Raw genomic sequence first — 17216 nt, 5'->3', positions numbered from 1 at the left:
CCAGATAATGGAGTGTCGGATAAACTGGGTTCTAAAGTAGTTTCCTGTTAGCTTGATAGGTTAACATTATATAGCAGCCATTGGTAGCAAGCACTTAGTCCCAAGGTGCATGTAATTTAGCTATGACCACCCAGAACTGCAAATTGGGTGGGGAAAAGGAGGAGAAACCACAATACAAATCCAGACATCCTCTCAAGATAACAGTTACCTTTCACAAGCATCACAGATCTGGATGAGGTGTCAAACCCTTTAACTACAGTATCGCTATACAAGCATGGAACACCGTTTCACTCAAGAGGTTCACATGATAACCTTGAACCAGGTTAAAAGAGAGAAGAGCTAGGTTATTTCTGAGCTACACAGTTTCAGATTCTTAGCAATTGACTCACATTAAAAAACTCTAAAGGCGGGGCAGGAGAAGCTTTGATTCATTTACATCCCAAATTTTACATACTTTTAAATGTGCACATTTGATTAAACAAATTTAGTTAATTATAAAAGCAAATTTGCTGCATTCACAGTAATGCCAGTTTAGAGAAGTATGCCAAACTCTGGTAATGTTTACATAAATTTAAAGTTATTCAGTCAACGATATAAAATCTCCCCAAAACAGGTTTAACCAAGACACGTGCTGACAATAAGAAAAGTTTAGAGCCTGTTGTAGCCTGAAAATACTATTTCAGAGAATGTTCCCTTTCAAATGATTTTAGGATGAACTGCACCAAGGAAATTCAGACTGACACTTGGTCCAAAAATCCTTTCATTGTTCAAGAGAGTTGCAAGCTGGCCATGGGTCCCCAGGGTGCAATCTTTGAAATATTTTTTTGATTTAATCTGCTTCTGTTTTAAGAATAACTATAACCTTGCATAAGGATATTTCCACTGCAGTTGTGATGGTTCTACAACTCTAAATGTAGACCACAAAAAAGGACGAACAGCAATTTAAATTTTAAATAAAACTTTGGAGGGCTCAGTGGATTATCTACACTGGCCTGAGAGAGAATCAAGTTTAATACCTAGTCCCCATCTAACTGGGTCTCAGCAACTTCGGCTCCTCCAAAAAAATTAAACAGAAGAGAGATCCTGTACAATTTACTTTTACTACAAATCACAGTGGCAACGACTCAAACCAAGGTAGTGGCTAGGGGAGGGGGAGAAATGACTGAGGAGTATGGGATCCCCTTCTGAGAGAAAACTAATTAAGCGCTTCTTAAACTTCCATCAAAAATTATTATTGGCAAAAAAACCTGATTGGTAATTTAAAAAAAATACCTTAACTATACACTATCTACACCTATTCCAATGCCACCACACAACAAACTACTGTAGAAGATGACTGATCAGGATGATATGGGGGAACTAATTCTCCAAGCAACTTAATCTTAATAATAACGGATGTGAATTCAATCCAGAATTAAAGGGTGAACGTACATTTTTAAATATACCGAACCAATGTTAGGTCAAAACTACTTGCAAGTAGATGAAACATAATATTTTATTCACTTAAGTCTCACAATGACCTACCTATTCCTGAATTCGCTCCAGTGATTATAACCACTTTTTCACTCAGATCACGACCCTGAAGGATTTCCATTGCAGTACTGTTTCCATCATATCTCTGTCTAGTAGTAGACTTCATTGGATTATCTTCAACGGTAAATGCCAGTCTGGGATCAAGGTATGTAGTCCTTTTGTTTATATGGCTGTAAAAAAATCAAAAACAAGATTTCAAACAATTTTTGTTTCTTCGATGCCATGCAGTAAGGTTGCAAGCACTAGGGAAACACTGAAGTGTTGCCAAAAGCAGGTCTTATTAATACCAAGAATGTTACTAAGAGAACATGTGACTTGTTCTCTCCTTTTTAACTTCAGTCAAGACCTTTACAAGTTATGGCTTGTCTACACTTGAAACACTGCTGCAGCTCTGCTGCAATAGTGTTCAGCATAGACACTACTGCCACAAAACAGGAACGATTCTTGCATCACCTTAAGTAATCCAGCTCCCCAAGAGGCAGAAAAGGATTCCTAACATCACGTTTGCTTTTTTGACTGCCACTGCACACTGCGTGGATGTCTCCAGAGAACACTCCACGATGACTCCAAGATCTTTCTCCTGATTAGTTGTAGCTAAATTAGCCCCCATCATATTGTATGTGTAGTTGGGGTTATTTTTTCCAATGTGCATTACTTTACATTTATCAACATTAAGTTTTATCTGCCATTTTGTTCCCCAATCACTTAGTTTTGTGAGATCTTTTTGAAGTTCTTCACAGTCTGCTTTGGTCTTAAGTATCTTGAGCAGTTTAGTATCATCTGCAAACTTTGCCACCTCACTGTTTACCCCTTTCTCCAGATCATTTATGAATAAGTTGAATAGGACTGGTCCTAGGACTGATCCTTGGGGAACACCACTAGTTACCCCTCTCCATTCTGAAAATTTACCATTTATTAACCAGTTCTCAATCCATGAAAGGATCTTCCCTCTTATCCCATGACAACTTAATTTACATAAGACCCTTTGGCGAGGGACCTTGTCAAAGGCTTTCTGGAAATCTAAGTACACTATGTCCACTGGATCCCCCTTCTCCACATGTTTGTTGACCCCCTCAAAGAACTCTAATAGATTAGTAAGACACGATCTCCCTTTACAGAAACCATGTTGACTTTCGCACAAAAAATTATGTTCCTCTATGTGTCTGACAATTAATGAAAACTTTGCCAATGCTTCAAAGGACTATACCTCTGGACTCAAACTGTAGCAGCACCCACCAGCACTCCCCAGCCAAATAAGCTGGAGGAGGAAAAGAAGCAGCAACTTCATTCTTGGTCAGAGCCTTTCCTTGAGCCAAGTGAAATTCAGAATTTCTGTCCCAAAGAAATTCCAGCATTTCAACTGAAATGTCCACATTTTTCCCCCAAAAAGAGAAATTCCCACAACAATTTTAATTCAGAAGAGATTAAATGTTTCATTTTGACATTTTTAATGGAAACATTTCAACATTCCTGAAATTGAAGTGAACAAAAATGTTTCATTTTGAGTCACTTTAACATTAAACTGCATTTTCCTATTGTAACGCTTTGACTCTTGAGAGTTGCATTTCAGAAGCCTGAGGCCCCCATTCTCCCCTCTGTGCCAGGCTCCCTAGCCAGGCCACATTCCCATGGTGAATCAAGCAGAACTTGGTCAGAAGGAAATCTACATTGGATTCTGGAATATGCAGTCCTCCAGGGAGCTGAGCTGAGCTCAGCCCAGCCCAGCCCAGCCCAGCGCACAAGAGAGACCGGGGCTTGAACTATTACTCCCAGAAAGCAATCTGCTGAAAGAGAAATGCAATTTGATGTTTTATTTAACTGATTCAGAATTCAGTTCAAAAAAAATCTTCAACAAAAAGTATTCTATTTTGGGTTGAACTGACCCTAAATGAAATACTTCATTTAGATTTCCCTCCCCAATGGAAAAAAATGAAAGTCTGGCCAAAAAAAAAAAAAGATTGTCCCCACCAACTCCATGGAAAATTTCTGGTTTTGCAGTAACTGCATTTTCTGTCAGAAGATCATTCTGACAAAAAAATTCTCAACTCATTCTGATCAATGATCTTCACAACACCTGTGCTCCCCTTGTGTGAGCAGATTCTACAGTTTGGACTGTAAATATTCTTCCCTCTCTACTGATTCATTGTTTACTGAAACAACCTCCCTTCTCCTCTCTATCAATATCTATTCAAAGCCAGACTCAGTATTCCTTATGATCCTTCCTTCCTTTCTTTCCTGTCCCTGCTCCTATGAACTCACCCCTCCTGATGTTGCCCCTTGTTCTATCTCTCTTTCTTCCCCCCACCCCCCCATATCTTTTAGATTGTAAGCTCCCCAGGGCAGGAATTGTTCCTTCTGTTTTTCACAGCATCCAACACATTCTGAGCACTACCATATTGTAAAAACAGACCAACCAATCGTGGAAGCTTGGCGGTCCATATAAGCAGAGTCACATATAGAAAGTGTGAAACGGGTTTTGCTTTACAAAAACTGATCCATGTAATTATCTTTTTGAGCTGGGATCACAAAATCAAGTTCCTATTGTATTTCTTAAATTACTTTTCTGGTTAAGAAGAGACAGCCTCACCTACCCACACTTTGAAGAGACAGGAATTTTAGTCTACCAGAGTCACAATTTGTTGTATGAAGAATTCACAATTCTCTCTCTCCTGACTTTACAAGAGAAGATATTAACATATCATTGGGTGTTCTCTTTGGGAACCCTATCTTCATATGGAGTTATCTTTTGAATTACTCCATTATTCCTCAATTCATTTTACCAATAATTTGTTTCTAGATTCTTTCCACCTTTTGTTTAGCTAGGAGAAGATGCTGGAAATCTATTGATAATTAATTAAATATCACGATTATTCTGTTATAGAATTAAGTTTAAGTCACTCTCAATTCTGCACTGCAAGTTTATACTTGTGTTTACGTGAAACAATTTACTAACATGGTGTGTGGGGGAGGAGGGGGAGATTTATTACATGCCTAAAAGTTTAAATATTAAGTTTTTGCTTACTGGTTTCTGTGTATTTAACTCAAAGAATCATAGCATTGCAACTCACTAGAGTGGTCCAAATCTCATATGGGTCATCAGCCCTCCTATTCATTCATGATCTACATTTTCAAGTACTTACTCCACAAAGTAGACTTGTCCATTTTCATCTGTTTCTTGCTCCCACCCATATGGCAGATCTAGAATACAGAAAATATATCTCAAAGCATTTTCTACAGGAAGTTTGAACTTCTGGCATTGCTGAATGTGGAAAATATATACAAGCATTTCCATCCCTAATACTCCTACCAGCTTGACTTGAATACTGAAGCTAAGTTTAAAAACAAGAACTGCTCACAAACCATCAAAACAAAGGAAAGGTTCTCAGATGAAAGGTATAATATGCAGGAGATCTAGAATAAACAATATAATGTGGCATGTGGTAATTACTAACAAGGATACGGAGATGTTTGCAGTAGGCTAGTAGTCCTTTCACAAATTACTTTTCTTGCAGGACAAACCCACAGGGTTTGATCCTGCCTTATAATATGTCGCACATGTCCCATGCATCTTGGGCAGAGCTGGTGTGAATGCATGATCAAGTATAGCAGCTATCAAAATACTGGATTCTGCAATATTGTATATAATGCACATTACATATCAGAACATGGGAATAAGCCCGTGTGTGTGGCAGACAATACTATTATAGGGGTATGATATGTTAAAAGGAAAGAAATGATAAAAAGTATAACAGAATATTTTCCTAAAAATGTTTAAATCAAGGAATTTTGCTGCTATTTCAAAGAAGCTAAACTTGGCTGAAAATATTACCTGTAATTCATCAGGGTGGTGGTTCAAATATACTGGAAAACATTCTAACATGAGGTATGTGCACATTATTGACAATGTATGAAACATGAGACATAGGCAGCACATGAACAACCTATCCCTTTCTTTAATGGCTTTAAATATTTTACTGACACAATAAAAGATAAAATAAAAAAATTCAAATTTAGTGATGGAGTCCCACCTTGGCATGCCTATGTATAATGCTCTTATCCTCCCGCCCCAACCAAAAAGTTACTAATATCCCTTTAACATTAATCTACTGAAAATGTTAATATCATACATCATCTAGTCTTAATGCAGGACTGTTTTTCTGTATGTATAACATTGCCTCCTTTAAAATGCACTGTTTTTATTTATCCTCCACGTTTATTGAAGCTTTCCCCAACCAACAATCTTTTTGGTAAGCAAGATGAGATCATGCTAGTAAACGAGATTTTATTCTCTCCAGTGCTGGAGCTCGGCTCACCGCAAGGGAAGGGAGGTGTCAGGGAGCCAGTTTGGGTTCCCTAATTCTCAGAGCACTCTCACCTGAGCCACTAACATAAGATCCTTAAATGGGCATTTTCCCAGTAGCAGATTACTGTGGTGGTCTAAAGTTCTGCCATGCTCTCTTCCTGCCTACTCCTTCCTTGACACATACCTAGCTCAGGTGTGTGGGACATGGAACAGTGAGGCACTGGCAGGGAATTCCCCTACACAAGTGGAATTCTCTGCTGGCATTTACAGCCGAAATAAGAACCCTTTGTGTCACCCAAGTGGTGGAAAGGGGTCGTAACACAATTTACGAATCTTGCCATGAGCCTCTGCGTCCATTACAAGGACAGTAAACAGAAGACCTTTGCACTTCTGCCTATTCTTTGCCTTTATGTAGAAATAAAGTCATGCAAACTAACCCCCTGACAAACATGTTGGGCTTTGGTGAATCAACGGGGCTTTACTTATATAAAATAGCTGACAAGACTCGGGCCAAATACAGCACAAATTGGCCATCTAGATCCTCCATCCATTCTGATCATTACTTGTAACTTACTGCGTTACAAAAGCGCAACACAAACCTCCTGCAATGCGTTTTCTCTTTCCAGATTTAGGATGCTCCCACTGGGTTTTCTCTTCAAGATGACTGTTTAAAAAAAAAATAATTAAAAGGACAATTAAACAGAAGCTTAAAGATACATTTCTATCATTTACCCTCAATATAATATATCACCATAGCAGTGTTCCTGCTGCATTCCGATTACATCTTTCTGTGGTATAAACCTCTTGAGGAAAGAAATATATTCCCCCTACTTATTAATAATATCTCCTCCCTATTTAAAAGAAGTTTCATGAGTGCTGCCTTAGGTAACTAGATTCTATGGTGCCAGGATTTTGAGAAAAACCTAGTCACACAGAACAGAAGCCACTACAATTCAAACACAAGTTTGGATCCAAGTCTCATTTCTCAGGCTGGCAGGGAGCAAACAATCCCTCTGGATGATTAAAGAGCAACATTAATAGATTGCATACAAAAGGCCATTGGCTTTAAGGGGAAAGATCATGAAACATGTAACCATGAACCAGGATTTCAATGGGAATACATTATAGAAAAGTTTGAAGTCACAAAAATCCCTTTCAAAGTTTTGCCCAAGTTATTTCCATAAATAAGATGTGGCGTAAAAGAATTGGAACTTCCACCTTAGCAAGTGGAAGTCTTAGCAAGTCTTAAAAGAAATTTACCAGTGAGCCCAAAGGGAGAAACAGTACTTAATTATAGGCCAGCAAATCACTGATTTATTCATTAATTGGTTCATTTAATAAGGCAGATCATGACATCATCTCCCATCTAGAGCTATTATTCACCTGAAAAATATTCATTTGAACAGATCTAACCATACCACATAGCTTTCTACACTTCGGCTCGGGTAAACAAGCAGTATAAACAAATTAAAGAATATAGATTATAGACCCATGCTTACAACACCAGCCTGTTATTGAATCAGAATCTCTTCATCTAAAAGAGAAAGTACATTTCTAGCCCCCACATCTGGGCAGAAAAGCTTGAAAGCATGCCCCAAGAACAATTGCTGCAGTGGTGTCTGCCCAAGTCTGCAGGCAGCTAGAAACAACGGCTCTGTAAGACATGACTTGACCTGCATCTCAGTGAGGTGTTAACCCATTGTTCTGTGGGCTCTGCAAACACCACCTGAGCAGAAGAAAAGAGTAGGATGGACTAGACATGTTTACCTAAAATGAAACACTCCAGCAGCTGGATTAATACTGATACTTGTGCATCTCAGTGGGAAAGAAGAAAGAGGATACTTTCTAAAACCACAGGAGAAAAAAGGGGCCCCATTCCACTGCTCCTCACTCTCTACCAGTGTGTGTGCATACTAGAAATATTGAAAATGTGATCTCATTCCTACAAAAATCAAGGATAGGATCAACATAATTTCTGACACCCATGTATGCAGAGGAATAATATTAGTTTACAATGCATACTGGTAAGTTACTAAAATATTTCATCAAAACACATGCAGTATAAGTTAGATATTTTTGGTAAAGGGAAAAAATACAGGTATATGTTAAAGCCACTGTCAGTGAAGTAAATGGATAGGAAGAACTGGGAATAAATAAGGCCCTGAGCATGCAAGGAGAACTGTGAGGATGCAGAGCCTTTAGACCTTACTTCCTATACATGGGAAGTGTAATGTTTAATTAGGAAGTTAACAGATTATTTAAAACAAAAACAAAAACATTGCCATATAAATATCAGAGACCAAATTATAATCATTACAAATCAAACATTTTCTTTAAAAAAAATCAGCTATATTTGCATGTATTGGGTCAGATTTTCAGCTGGTGTAAATATGCACAGCTCCAATAACTTAAATGGAGCTAACCCAACAGCAGCTAACAGTCTGACCCACTAAGTGAATTCTTTTGCATAAGGTACTTCTCCGGTGGTTTAGTACATTGTTTTAATTACTGAGAAAAAATAGGTTTCAGAGTAGCAGCCGTGTTAGTCTGTGTCCGCAAAAAGAACAGGAGTACTTGTGGCACCTTAGAGACTAACAAATTTATTTGGGCATAGCTTTTGTGAGCTACAGCTCACTTCATCGATGCATCCGATGAAGTGGGCTGTAGCTCACTAAAGTTTATGTTCAAATAAATTGGTTAGTCTCTAGGGTGCCACAAGTACTCCTGTTCTTTTTGAAAAAAAATAGTGTGTGTGTATTATACACAAACACACAGGCCAGATCTATACTAGGAGTGCTTTGCCAGTATAGCCACCAGTATCCTACACCAGAAAAGCACTCCCCCACAGCTTATACCAGCAAAACTGTACTTAGGCTTGGTATAGCGAAATACAGCCCCCAAAGAGAAATAAGCTATGCCAGCAAAAGTGAAGTTTTGTCACGCTACACTAGGGGCTTTTGCCAGCACACTTATGTCTGACAAAGATCACATGCATAAGATCTTACTTAAAGACATGCTAGTAATGATTACCAAAAGTTGGGCTCACTGAAGTCAGTGGGAATAAAGGAACACTTAAAATCTAGACTGAATAATTTAGTTTGTGGAGAAGAATTACTTTTTTTATACTCCTCTCATGCTGGACAAGCTAGGAAGTGCATTTGGGGTGCAGAAGTAGGGAGAAGAGAAGTCATCTGACAGTACGTAGGAGAAAACACTGCTACTACATGTTTTTCCTTCCACAAAGGGAGATCATGCTAGCCTTATAACTGGAGGCATCATTCAGACTTCAATACAGATTGACTCCACAGCCAATCCAGTTAAGGGAGCTTTAATAGAAAAGCAGGGAAATTCTTCTCACAAGTCAGCCCTGTAGTGCATCCTCTCTTGCCAAATGCCCAGAATATGGCAATGTCTAGGCTTAACATTTTCATAATGGCACAGGGTGGCAGCTATGGGCCAATGAATCATCCGACCAAAACTCTGGCAAACCTCAACATCCTGACTGAGCTACACCCCTGTTTATCACTTTCAATAGCTACACATAGGCAGATTATTATAACACCTGTTTCTCTTCTCCTCCCGTACCAGACAAAATTGAGAGCACCATGATGCTTTAAGTAAGACACTATTGCTCTCACATATGTACACAAATATCCCAAAATATATGAAAGTTATATCCTCCACCCAAAAAATATACAGCAATATTGCCCCCAAACACAACCAACTCCCACTGGAGTTTTATCCCTTTTACGCAGAGCTGCATCATTAACCACTTACCCAGAAATGACAGCTCCACCTATGTGTACTTAGTATTGTACTTATGCATCCCCACATATAAAGCAGCATATATCCCATTCCCCCTATCCCGGTCTCCCCTGATGCGTAGGGCATTCCTGCCCCCTTCCCTTCTCTGTATCCAAGGTGTTTATTTGTCATCCCCCTGCCCATTACGGTAGTACCTTACTGCACTTCACACATATTAGTAGATCTAACATCACAACACCCCATTTGGTAAGTATCAGATTGGGAAACTGACATGCACTGAAACAGGTGACTTAATTAAGTCCTGTTCTCATGACCCTCCCTCCCATATAGAGCTCTGTCACCCTCTCTACCCCTCCCCCAAGTTTACACTAGTGTCATTCTGTGTAGGGAAGCAGCAGCTCTCTGCCCCCGCCCACACCTAGGAGAGACAGCAAGGACAGATACAGAAGGCAGCTACTGTGCCCCGCGCAGGAAGGGCAGCAAGGACGGGCTGGGAAGGGGTAAGAGCCATGCCCCCCACCCATCCCCGGGGCGGGAGGGGGAGGGGCGGGGGCAGCTCCGTGCCCCCCACCCATCCCCGGGGCGGGAGGGGGAGGGGCGGGGGCAGCTCCGTGCCCCCCACCCATCCCCGGGGCGGGAGGGGGAGGGGCGGGGGCAGCTCCGTGCCCCCCACCCATCCCCGGGGCGGGAGGGGGAGGGGCGGGGGCAGCTCCGTGCCCCCCACCCATCCCCGGGGCGGGAGGGGGAGGGGCGGGGGCAGCTCCGTGCCCCCCACCCATCCCCGGGGCGGGAGGGGGAGGGGCGGGGGCAGCTCCGTGCCCCCCACCCATCCCCGGGGCGGGAGAGAAGTGGGGTCAGCAGGGTCCCGGCGCGGCGGGTGCCCTCTTACTTAGCGTAGTAAACCCAGCCGTCCTTGGTGGTCCGCTCCTCCCAGCCGGGAGGCAGCTCCTCCTCGCTGTCCGTGTCCTCCAGCCCCGCGTACTTCAGAGCAGCCATTGGGCCGAAGGGCTCCAGCCAGCCCCAGAACCGGCCCGTTCCCTTCGCGGCTCCGCCCCTTCCGGTGAGCTCCGCCAATCGCGTGGTGAGGGGAGCCCAGTGCCCCCCTGGGAAATGTAGTCCGGACAAGAGGGGCGCGCCAGTCGCCGCCGGGCAGGTGCAGCGTGTGCGGCGGGCGCAGGGAGCCCGACTCCTGCGAATAGAGACGCTCCCCGTTGCTGTCCCAGCGGGCGTCCTGCGGTTCTCAGCCTACCTCCCGCTGGCGCTGTGGCTGGGTTCGGAGTCTGCCCGAGGGCGGGTGCAGCTCTCAGGCTGGTACCTCCAGGGCGGCTCGGCGTTTGTCCGAAAGGGCGAGCTCATGCTGGAATCGTGATGGCGCCTGAGACTCTCCGCCTTCATTATTGAAAGAGCAGGTGTCTACGCTCCTGGGTGCGGAGAAAAGCGTGAAGTAAGTGGAGCCTAAAGGTTAAGTTTCAGAGTAGCAGCCCTGTTAGTCTGTATTTGTAAAAAGAAAAGGAGGACTTGTGGCACCTTCCAGACCAACAAATTTATGTAAGCATAAGCTTTCGGGAGCTACAGCTCACTTCATCGGATGCTCAAATAAATTTTAGTCTCTAAGGTGCTACAAGTACTCCTTTTCTTTTCCCTAAAGGTTAAAAAACCCATAAGCAAAAAAATCAATTGCAGCACTTAAAAAAATCCTGCTTTTAAGTCAGTTTTATCCTTTAGGGGATTCTAGTTGTTTGTACATTGGTGGTTGGCACGATTGGAGAAGACCAAGACCCACTGTATTAAATCATCAAACAAGATGGTTTCTAAATTGCCCCTGTTGGCAGCTGATCATTTTTCATTGCTTTTTTCTGAATACATCTGCAATAAATATAAAGGGAAGGGTAAGCACCTTTTAAATCCCTCCTGGCCAGAGGAAAAACCCTTTCACCTGTAAAGGGTTAAGAAGCTAAAACAACTTTCCTGGTACCTGACCAAAATGACCAATGAGGAGGCAAGATACTTTCAAAGCTGGAGGGGGGGGGGGAACAAAGGGTCCTCTCCGTCTGTGTGATGTTTTTGCCAGGACCAGAGCAGGAATGCAGGTCAGAACTCCTGTAAAAGGTTAATAAGCAATCTAGTTGAATATGCATTAGATTCTGTTTTGTTTAAATGGCTGACAAAGTAAACTGTGCTGAATGGAATGTGTATTCCTGGTTTTGTGTCTTTTTGTAACTTAAGGTTTTGCCTAGAGGGATTCTCTATGTTTTGAATCGGATTACCCTGTAAGCTATTTACCGTCCTGATTTTACAGAGGTGATTCTTTTACTTTAATTAAAATTCTTCTTTTAAGAACCTGATTGCTTTTTCATTGTTTTTAAGATCGAAGGGTTTGGTTCTGTGTTCACCTATGCAAATTGGTGAGGATTTTTATCAAGCCTTCCCCAGAAAAGGGGGTGTAGGGCTGGGGGGGATTTTGGGGAGGAAAGATGTTTCCAAGTGGGCTCTTTCCCTATTCTTTGTGTAACACTTTGGTGGTGGCAGCTTTTAACCTAAGCTGGTAAGAATAAGCTTAGGGGGTCTTTCATGCAGGTCCCCACATCTGTACCCTAGAGTTCAGAGTGGGGAAGGAACCTTGACAACATATATGAGGATCACTGAGCTTGCTAACTTTTGTACACTAGCGGGTGCCCCAGATTTACCCTACCTGATGATTTATTTAATCCCTTTTTGGTTCGAAGGAAAAATCACAAAAGTTTTAGGAAAAAACTAAAAAAAGCCCTTTTTAGTTTCTCTGGCTGTGAACATTGCATTACTTTTCCCTTACTGGGCTAGAAATACAACACTTGTCATTTCCTCAGAGAAAAGAACTGCATCCAAAATGACACTTGGATAAGTCTCAGCCTTTGCCTTCACTTTACTGGCACTTAGGAGCACTCAGCATGGCCACTGCATGGCCCATTTCCCAAGACTGGGCAGCAGGATGACTGTAGTGATGTATGGCTATTTGCTGATGATGACTATGGTGCCCCTTTGTATTAATTCTCCAGCCAGTCATTCATCTTTGAATCATGGAGAGTAAAATCATGACAATGTGGTCATGGTCTAGTGATCACTGTAGAAGCCACCTACTAGCTGAGGGTAAACACATCCAAGCAACATGCTTATATCGGAAGTGACCAAGAGACACAATAACTTGTCAGGGGCTCAAGTTATTAGACCACAGTAGTGATACTGTTAGTTGGTACCACCCCATAGTTACTGCTTGTTGTTAGACAAGGAAAAGTCTCTATATTTCTTTCTCTGGGATTTTTTAGAATAATACTTTATAATTCTATCGCAGCTTTTATCAGAAACTATCAAAATGCTTAATACTGGTTTATATTACACGACACCCATGAGATGTATTATCCCTCACTGGGGTGTTGAGGCACTGAATCACAGCAAGGTTAAGTGACGAGCCTGAGGCCACACAGCAAGTCTGTGGTGGAACTAGGAGTAAAAGTCAGATTCCCAGTCTTGTGCTTTAAACACAAGACCATATCTTTCTTTGTGAAAGCAAAAAATAGGCCTCAGGTGAAAGGAACACCACAAAAAGCAAGTTTCATTATAAAGGAAAATTTAACTTCATTGTGGCAAGAAAATAATCTAAGACAACACAAGCACATGCTTTGCTAAAGGATTCAAACATTTGAGAACTGTATGACCACAGATTATAGCTTGCCAAAACCTCCCTTTGAAGGACTGAAGAACTAGGATATATACCTTACTCATAGCTTAGGTGGTGCTCAGCCTGGTGTGGTGTCAATATACCATAACTTGCTTCTGGGAAAATCCCCTCTCTTCAGTGTCTTCAGACCACCTAAATGAGTAGTCTCCATTGGTCCCTTTTCCATATCTGTAGAATCTGAAATCCTAATAACTATATTGTAATCAGGCCTGCTGCCTGTGAACATTTATAATGGCATGTGTCATCAGTGGGGTTAGAACCCAGGGTTTTGGGCTGGTAAATGCTGATAAGAGTCTGGAGTACTTGAAATATAGGATTTGCCTCCTGTAACAAAGTGAGTGTGTCTGTCTCTATTTGTGTGTATACACGGCTGGGCTGTAAATGTAATTATTGGAGATTTCAGCAGATGGCACTGTAGACAAAGAAATAAAGCTGAATATGCACTATTGGAGCTATACAGTTCACCTGCTCCCCAGTAATTGCATACACATACCTGTCTGCCTGCAAGACTTGAATTATTTCCGGGCCTGCCCTTCCATCACTTTGAAGGTCCCTTTGAGAGGTGACATGGAAGCAATTTCTCATGTCAATCAGTCAAAAGAGGTGTTGGCTATGGATGGGCCAATTTTCACAGCAGAGAACTTACAGTAGCAGGGCTGGGAGTACTAAAAAGCACGGCAACAACCTCCCTGCTAGGTGCAGGCATCCAAAAGGGAAGGGGCACTTCAGTGACATGCTCACCTCTGACCTGCCAGCCCTGGGAAGTGCCTGCACAAGTGATCTATAATAGAAGAGCGTTCCAGATCAACCTAGTAGCTAAAGAGGTCACTTGTTTCAAGATTGTAGCTCCAAGGTTTGAAATTCATAAAGCTAGTAACTTATTGGTGACTGCTGGCAGAAAGCAGTTAGTTTGAAGGTGTTTTCCCCTCTCCTCACCACCTCCTCCCAACAATCAACAGCTGAAGTTTCATGATGCAAGTTTAATGGGAATATGGAAATGAGTTGTCAGCCAGCCCTCTTCCAAGCATCTAAGATATCCAACCTAAGTATCTATGTATCCTAAGATATACTAGCAGTATGCTAGATTTAAACTCCTAGTAAAGAGTCCTTCAGCGTCAAAGGGTGTCACCGTGCCTCAGTGGGTCACAGCCAGGAATAACAGATTCAGGACAATCTGTTGAGAAATAGGGTGGACCAACCCCACATGGGGGGTTATTCTATCATTAGATTATAGCAAACCAGTTACAAAAGTAAACCAGTGTGATGAGGAAGTCAAAGATGCAGTCGGCTTAGGCATTCCAGCCCTTGTCTCACCATCCAGACAGTGGACTCTATGATGAGTGGTTACTGAAAACCAATTTAATCAAATACAGGGTCCTTCTAATCTCAAGAGATCAGCCACATAGCCAGGTCAACATATAACTTAGATCTTACCTAATAATCACACTGCCAATCTTTTATTAATAAAACTTTAGATTTTAGTTATTAAAAGAAAAGAGTTAATAAATCATATACATACAAATAATTGCAAAGTCTTTATATCAGGTTTGTTGCAGCAATGGAATAAACTGCAGCTTGTAAAATTTCTCTGGTATCTTCCAAAAGATTTTTAGTTGTAAATCCATAGTCCGGAGAATGAGGGCAGCAAAGAGGCAAAATGGAGATCTCAGGCATCTTTTATACCCTTTGCCACATGCCTGGAAATTTACTGGCTCAAACAAAGCTCACAGCCTTTGTTTGTGAAAAGTTACTGACCCAAGATGGAGTCCAGGGCACCTGAGCATATCACATGTCCTTACATGGTGTGATGACTCACCCATATTCTTGCTGAGACAGCCTCTTCCTATGGATATCTGAAGAGTTGATTCTTCTTAATGGCCCATCAAGCTTGAACAGGTTTCAGAGTAGCAGCCCTGTTCGTCTGTATCCGCAAAAAGAAAAGGAGGACTTGTGGCACCTTAGAGACTAACAAATTTATTTGAGCATAAGCTTTCGTGAGCTACAGCTCACTTCATCTTATGCTCAAATAAATTTGTTAGTCTCTAAGGTGCCACAAATCCTCCTTTTCTTCAAGCTTGAATAGTTATTCACAATGGGCTGGCGAGACGAGGTGTTACCCCAGGAACAAACACATTTGAGATACAGATACAGAACCAATATTCATAACATTAGATACAGTGATGCATGAATTTAACCAGAATAATCATACTTGATAGACTAACTTTCGTTGAAACCTTTCATTCTACATTTTGTAAAAAATGTCCTGCAATTGTAAAACAGTGGTAGCAACAATGATACAAATGGACATTTTCAATTAGACAGTATCACAACGGATTATATTAAAGTATGTGTATAAATACACTTCAGATCACACACAGAATGACAGCAAGTTTAAAAGTAGACGTGTGTATATGTACACATGCACTGTAAATAACCACTATCTTTCATGTGACATGTTCAGTATGAAAGATAAAATACAAAGAGTTTTGTCTTAAAATCCCTGCCCTTGTGTCCATATGAGATACCTTTATGGCATCCCTCAGGGTTTACAGTGTTTTCTGTGAAATATCCATGTATCCAATATTACTGCTTCAGGAGTAGTAATATTTATATTTATCATGGTAAGTTACAAATGCTAACACCCAGCTCTTTCCATAAGTAGAACTCAAAGCACTTTTTAAAGGCAATCAGTATCATTATCCCCCTTTTACAGATGGGTAAACTGAGGCAAACGGGTGAAGGTCCAGATCCTCAAATGGAAGTTAGGCACCTAACTACCTTTGATGATATGGGCTGAAGTGACTTGCTCAAGGTAACCCAGCAGGCTAGAAGCAGAGCCAGGAGAAGACCTGAGTTCCAGTCCAGCTCTCTAGCTACACTCAAAACACACTTTTGAACCACTGCTTCCTACTTTTCACCCAGAAATAACTGCAGGTGAAAAATGATTAACAGTTCACTGTCTAGCTGTCTCATTTATGGGTACAATCAGAAACTTAGAAATGGAAATTCTGCCATTTACACCGACAGTTTATTCTGGGTGCTACTGTTTGCAGGCACAAAACAAGATCAGGCTGGGATTTAAACAAAAATCTTCTGATGATTTTGGGGTGTCATTAGGTTTGCATCCTTTCAGATTTAGTATACTTCAGGTATGTTCTTATCCCAACACTCAGTGACTTAGGGGTGAGTTTTTCTGAAGCACCTAACTCACTTAGGCACATCACAAAATCCCAACCTAAAGCACAGATTCATTTACAACATTCAGTCATCTCAGCATTAGTGAAGATTCAGTGTGTAAACCCATAAGCCCCAAAACACTGAGCTGAGTTACCCTAATAAAGTCCTTCTGTCATCAGTCATCTCCACCCTGTGTACCAAAACTGCATACACACCTGTACTATTTTAGTTTTGAAAATAGTAATAAATAAATATACATATAGCAATGTTTTTTACATCCTCCCTGCCCACACACATCGCAGACAACTACTCTTTAAAATCACCAAGATAATCTCTCTTCTCTTACCTTTGTTTGGACAAGTCACCAAATACAAGTACTTCTTTGCAGCAATTAAAAAACCAACTTTTATGAAACTTCATACGTTTAACCTTCAAGTCCCTCACATTTTATTAAAATGAAAAGCCACGATAATATGGAGCTAGAAAATGTCTAGGTAATCACAATGAAGCAGCCCTTTAAAAAAATCCTGAAATTTTGCAGGCCACATATGACTCATCACAAAGTGATACTGTAAGGAAAAAATATGCAAGTTAAATTAAACTACTATGCTTTTTAAAATACACGTCATGCAGCTAAGACAAAAAATGATTAATTTACCACTTCATGGAATAATACTTACCATTAATATAGCACTTTTTCACCCATACGTCTCAAAGCACTTA

At 41.2% G+C, this 17216-nt stretch overlaps 1 protein-coding gene and 1 long non-coding RNA gene across 15 annotated transcripts in view; one reads left to right on the top strand and one right to left on the bottom strand.

Annotated features, from left to right (window-relative positions):
- The window catches only part of WWOX (WW domain containing oxidoreductase), a 695463-nt gene extending 684796 nt beyond the window's left edge, over window positions 1-10667 (bottom strand). For all 14 annotated transcript variants that reach the window (XM_073307993.1, XM_073307994.1, XM_073307992.1 and 11 more), the window contains exons 1-4: window positions 10491-10667; window positions 6436-6500; window positions 4674-4731; window positions 1525-1703 (exon numbers count right to left, since the gene is read on the bottom strand). In XM_073307993.1, coding sequence (XP_073164094.1) covers window positions 1525-1703; window positions 4674-4731; window positions 6436-6500; window positions 10491-10597 — 409 coding nt within the window. In that variant the 5' untranslated portion in view covers window positions 10598-10667. The remainder of the gene's footprint in view (window positions 1-1524; window positions 1704-4673; window positions 4732-6435; window positions 6501-10490) is intronic.
- Window positions 10440-17216, top strand: part of LOC140896345 (uncharacterized) — a 28478-nt gene continuing 21701 nt past the window's right edge. Inside the window, exon 1 of the long non-coding RNA XR_012154522.1 lies at window positions 10440-11045. This is a non-coding gene — a long non-coding RNA (uncharacterized lncRNA). The remainder of the gene's footprint in view (window positions 11046-17216) is intronic.

Source organism: Lepidochelys kempii, chromosome 12 (assembly GCF_965140265.1).
Source record: "Lepidochelys kempii isolate rLepKem1 chromosome 12, rLepKem1.hap2, whole genome shotgun sequence".
Classification (NCBI taxonomy): Eukaryota; Metazoa; Chordata; order Testudines; family Cheloniidae; genus Lepidochelys; species Lepidochelys kempii.
The sequence above is the reverse complement of the archived record's forward strand: the minus strand, read 5'-3'. Positions and strand labels throughout refer to the sequence as shown.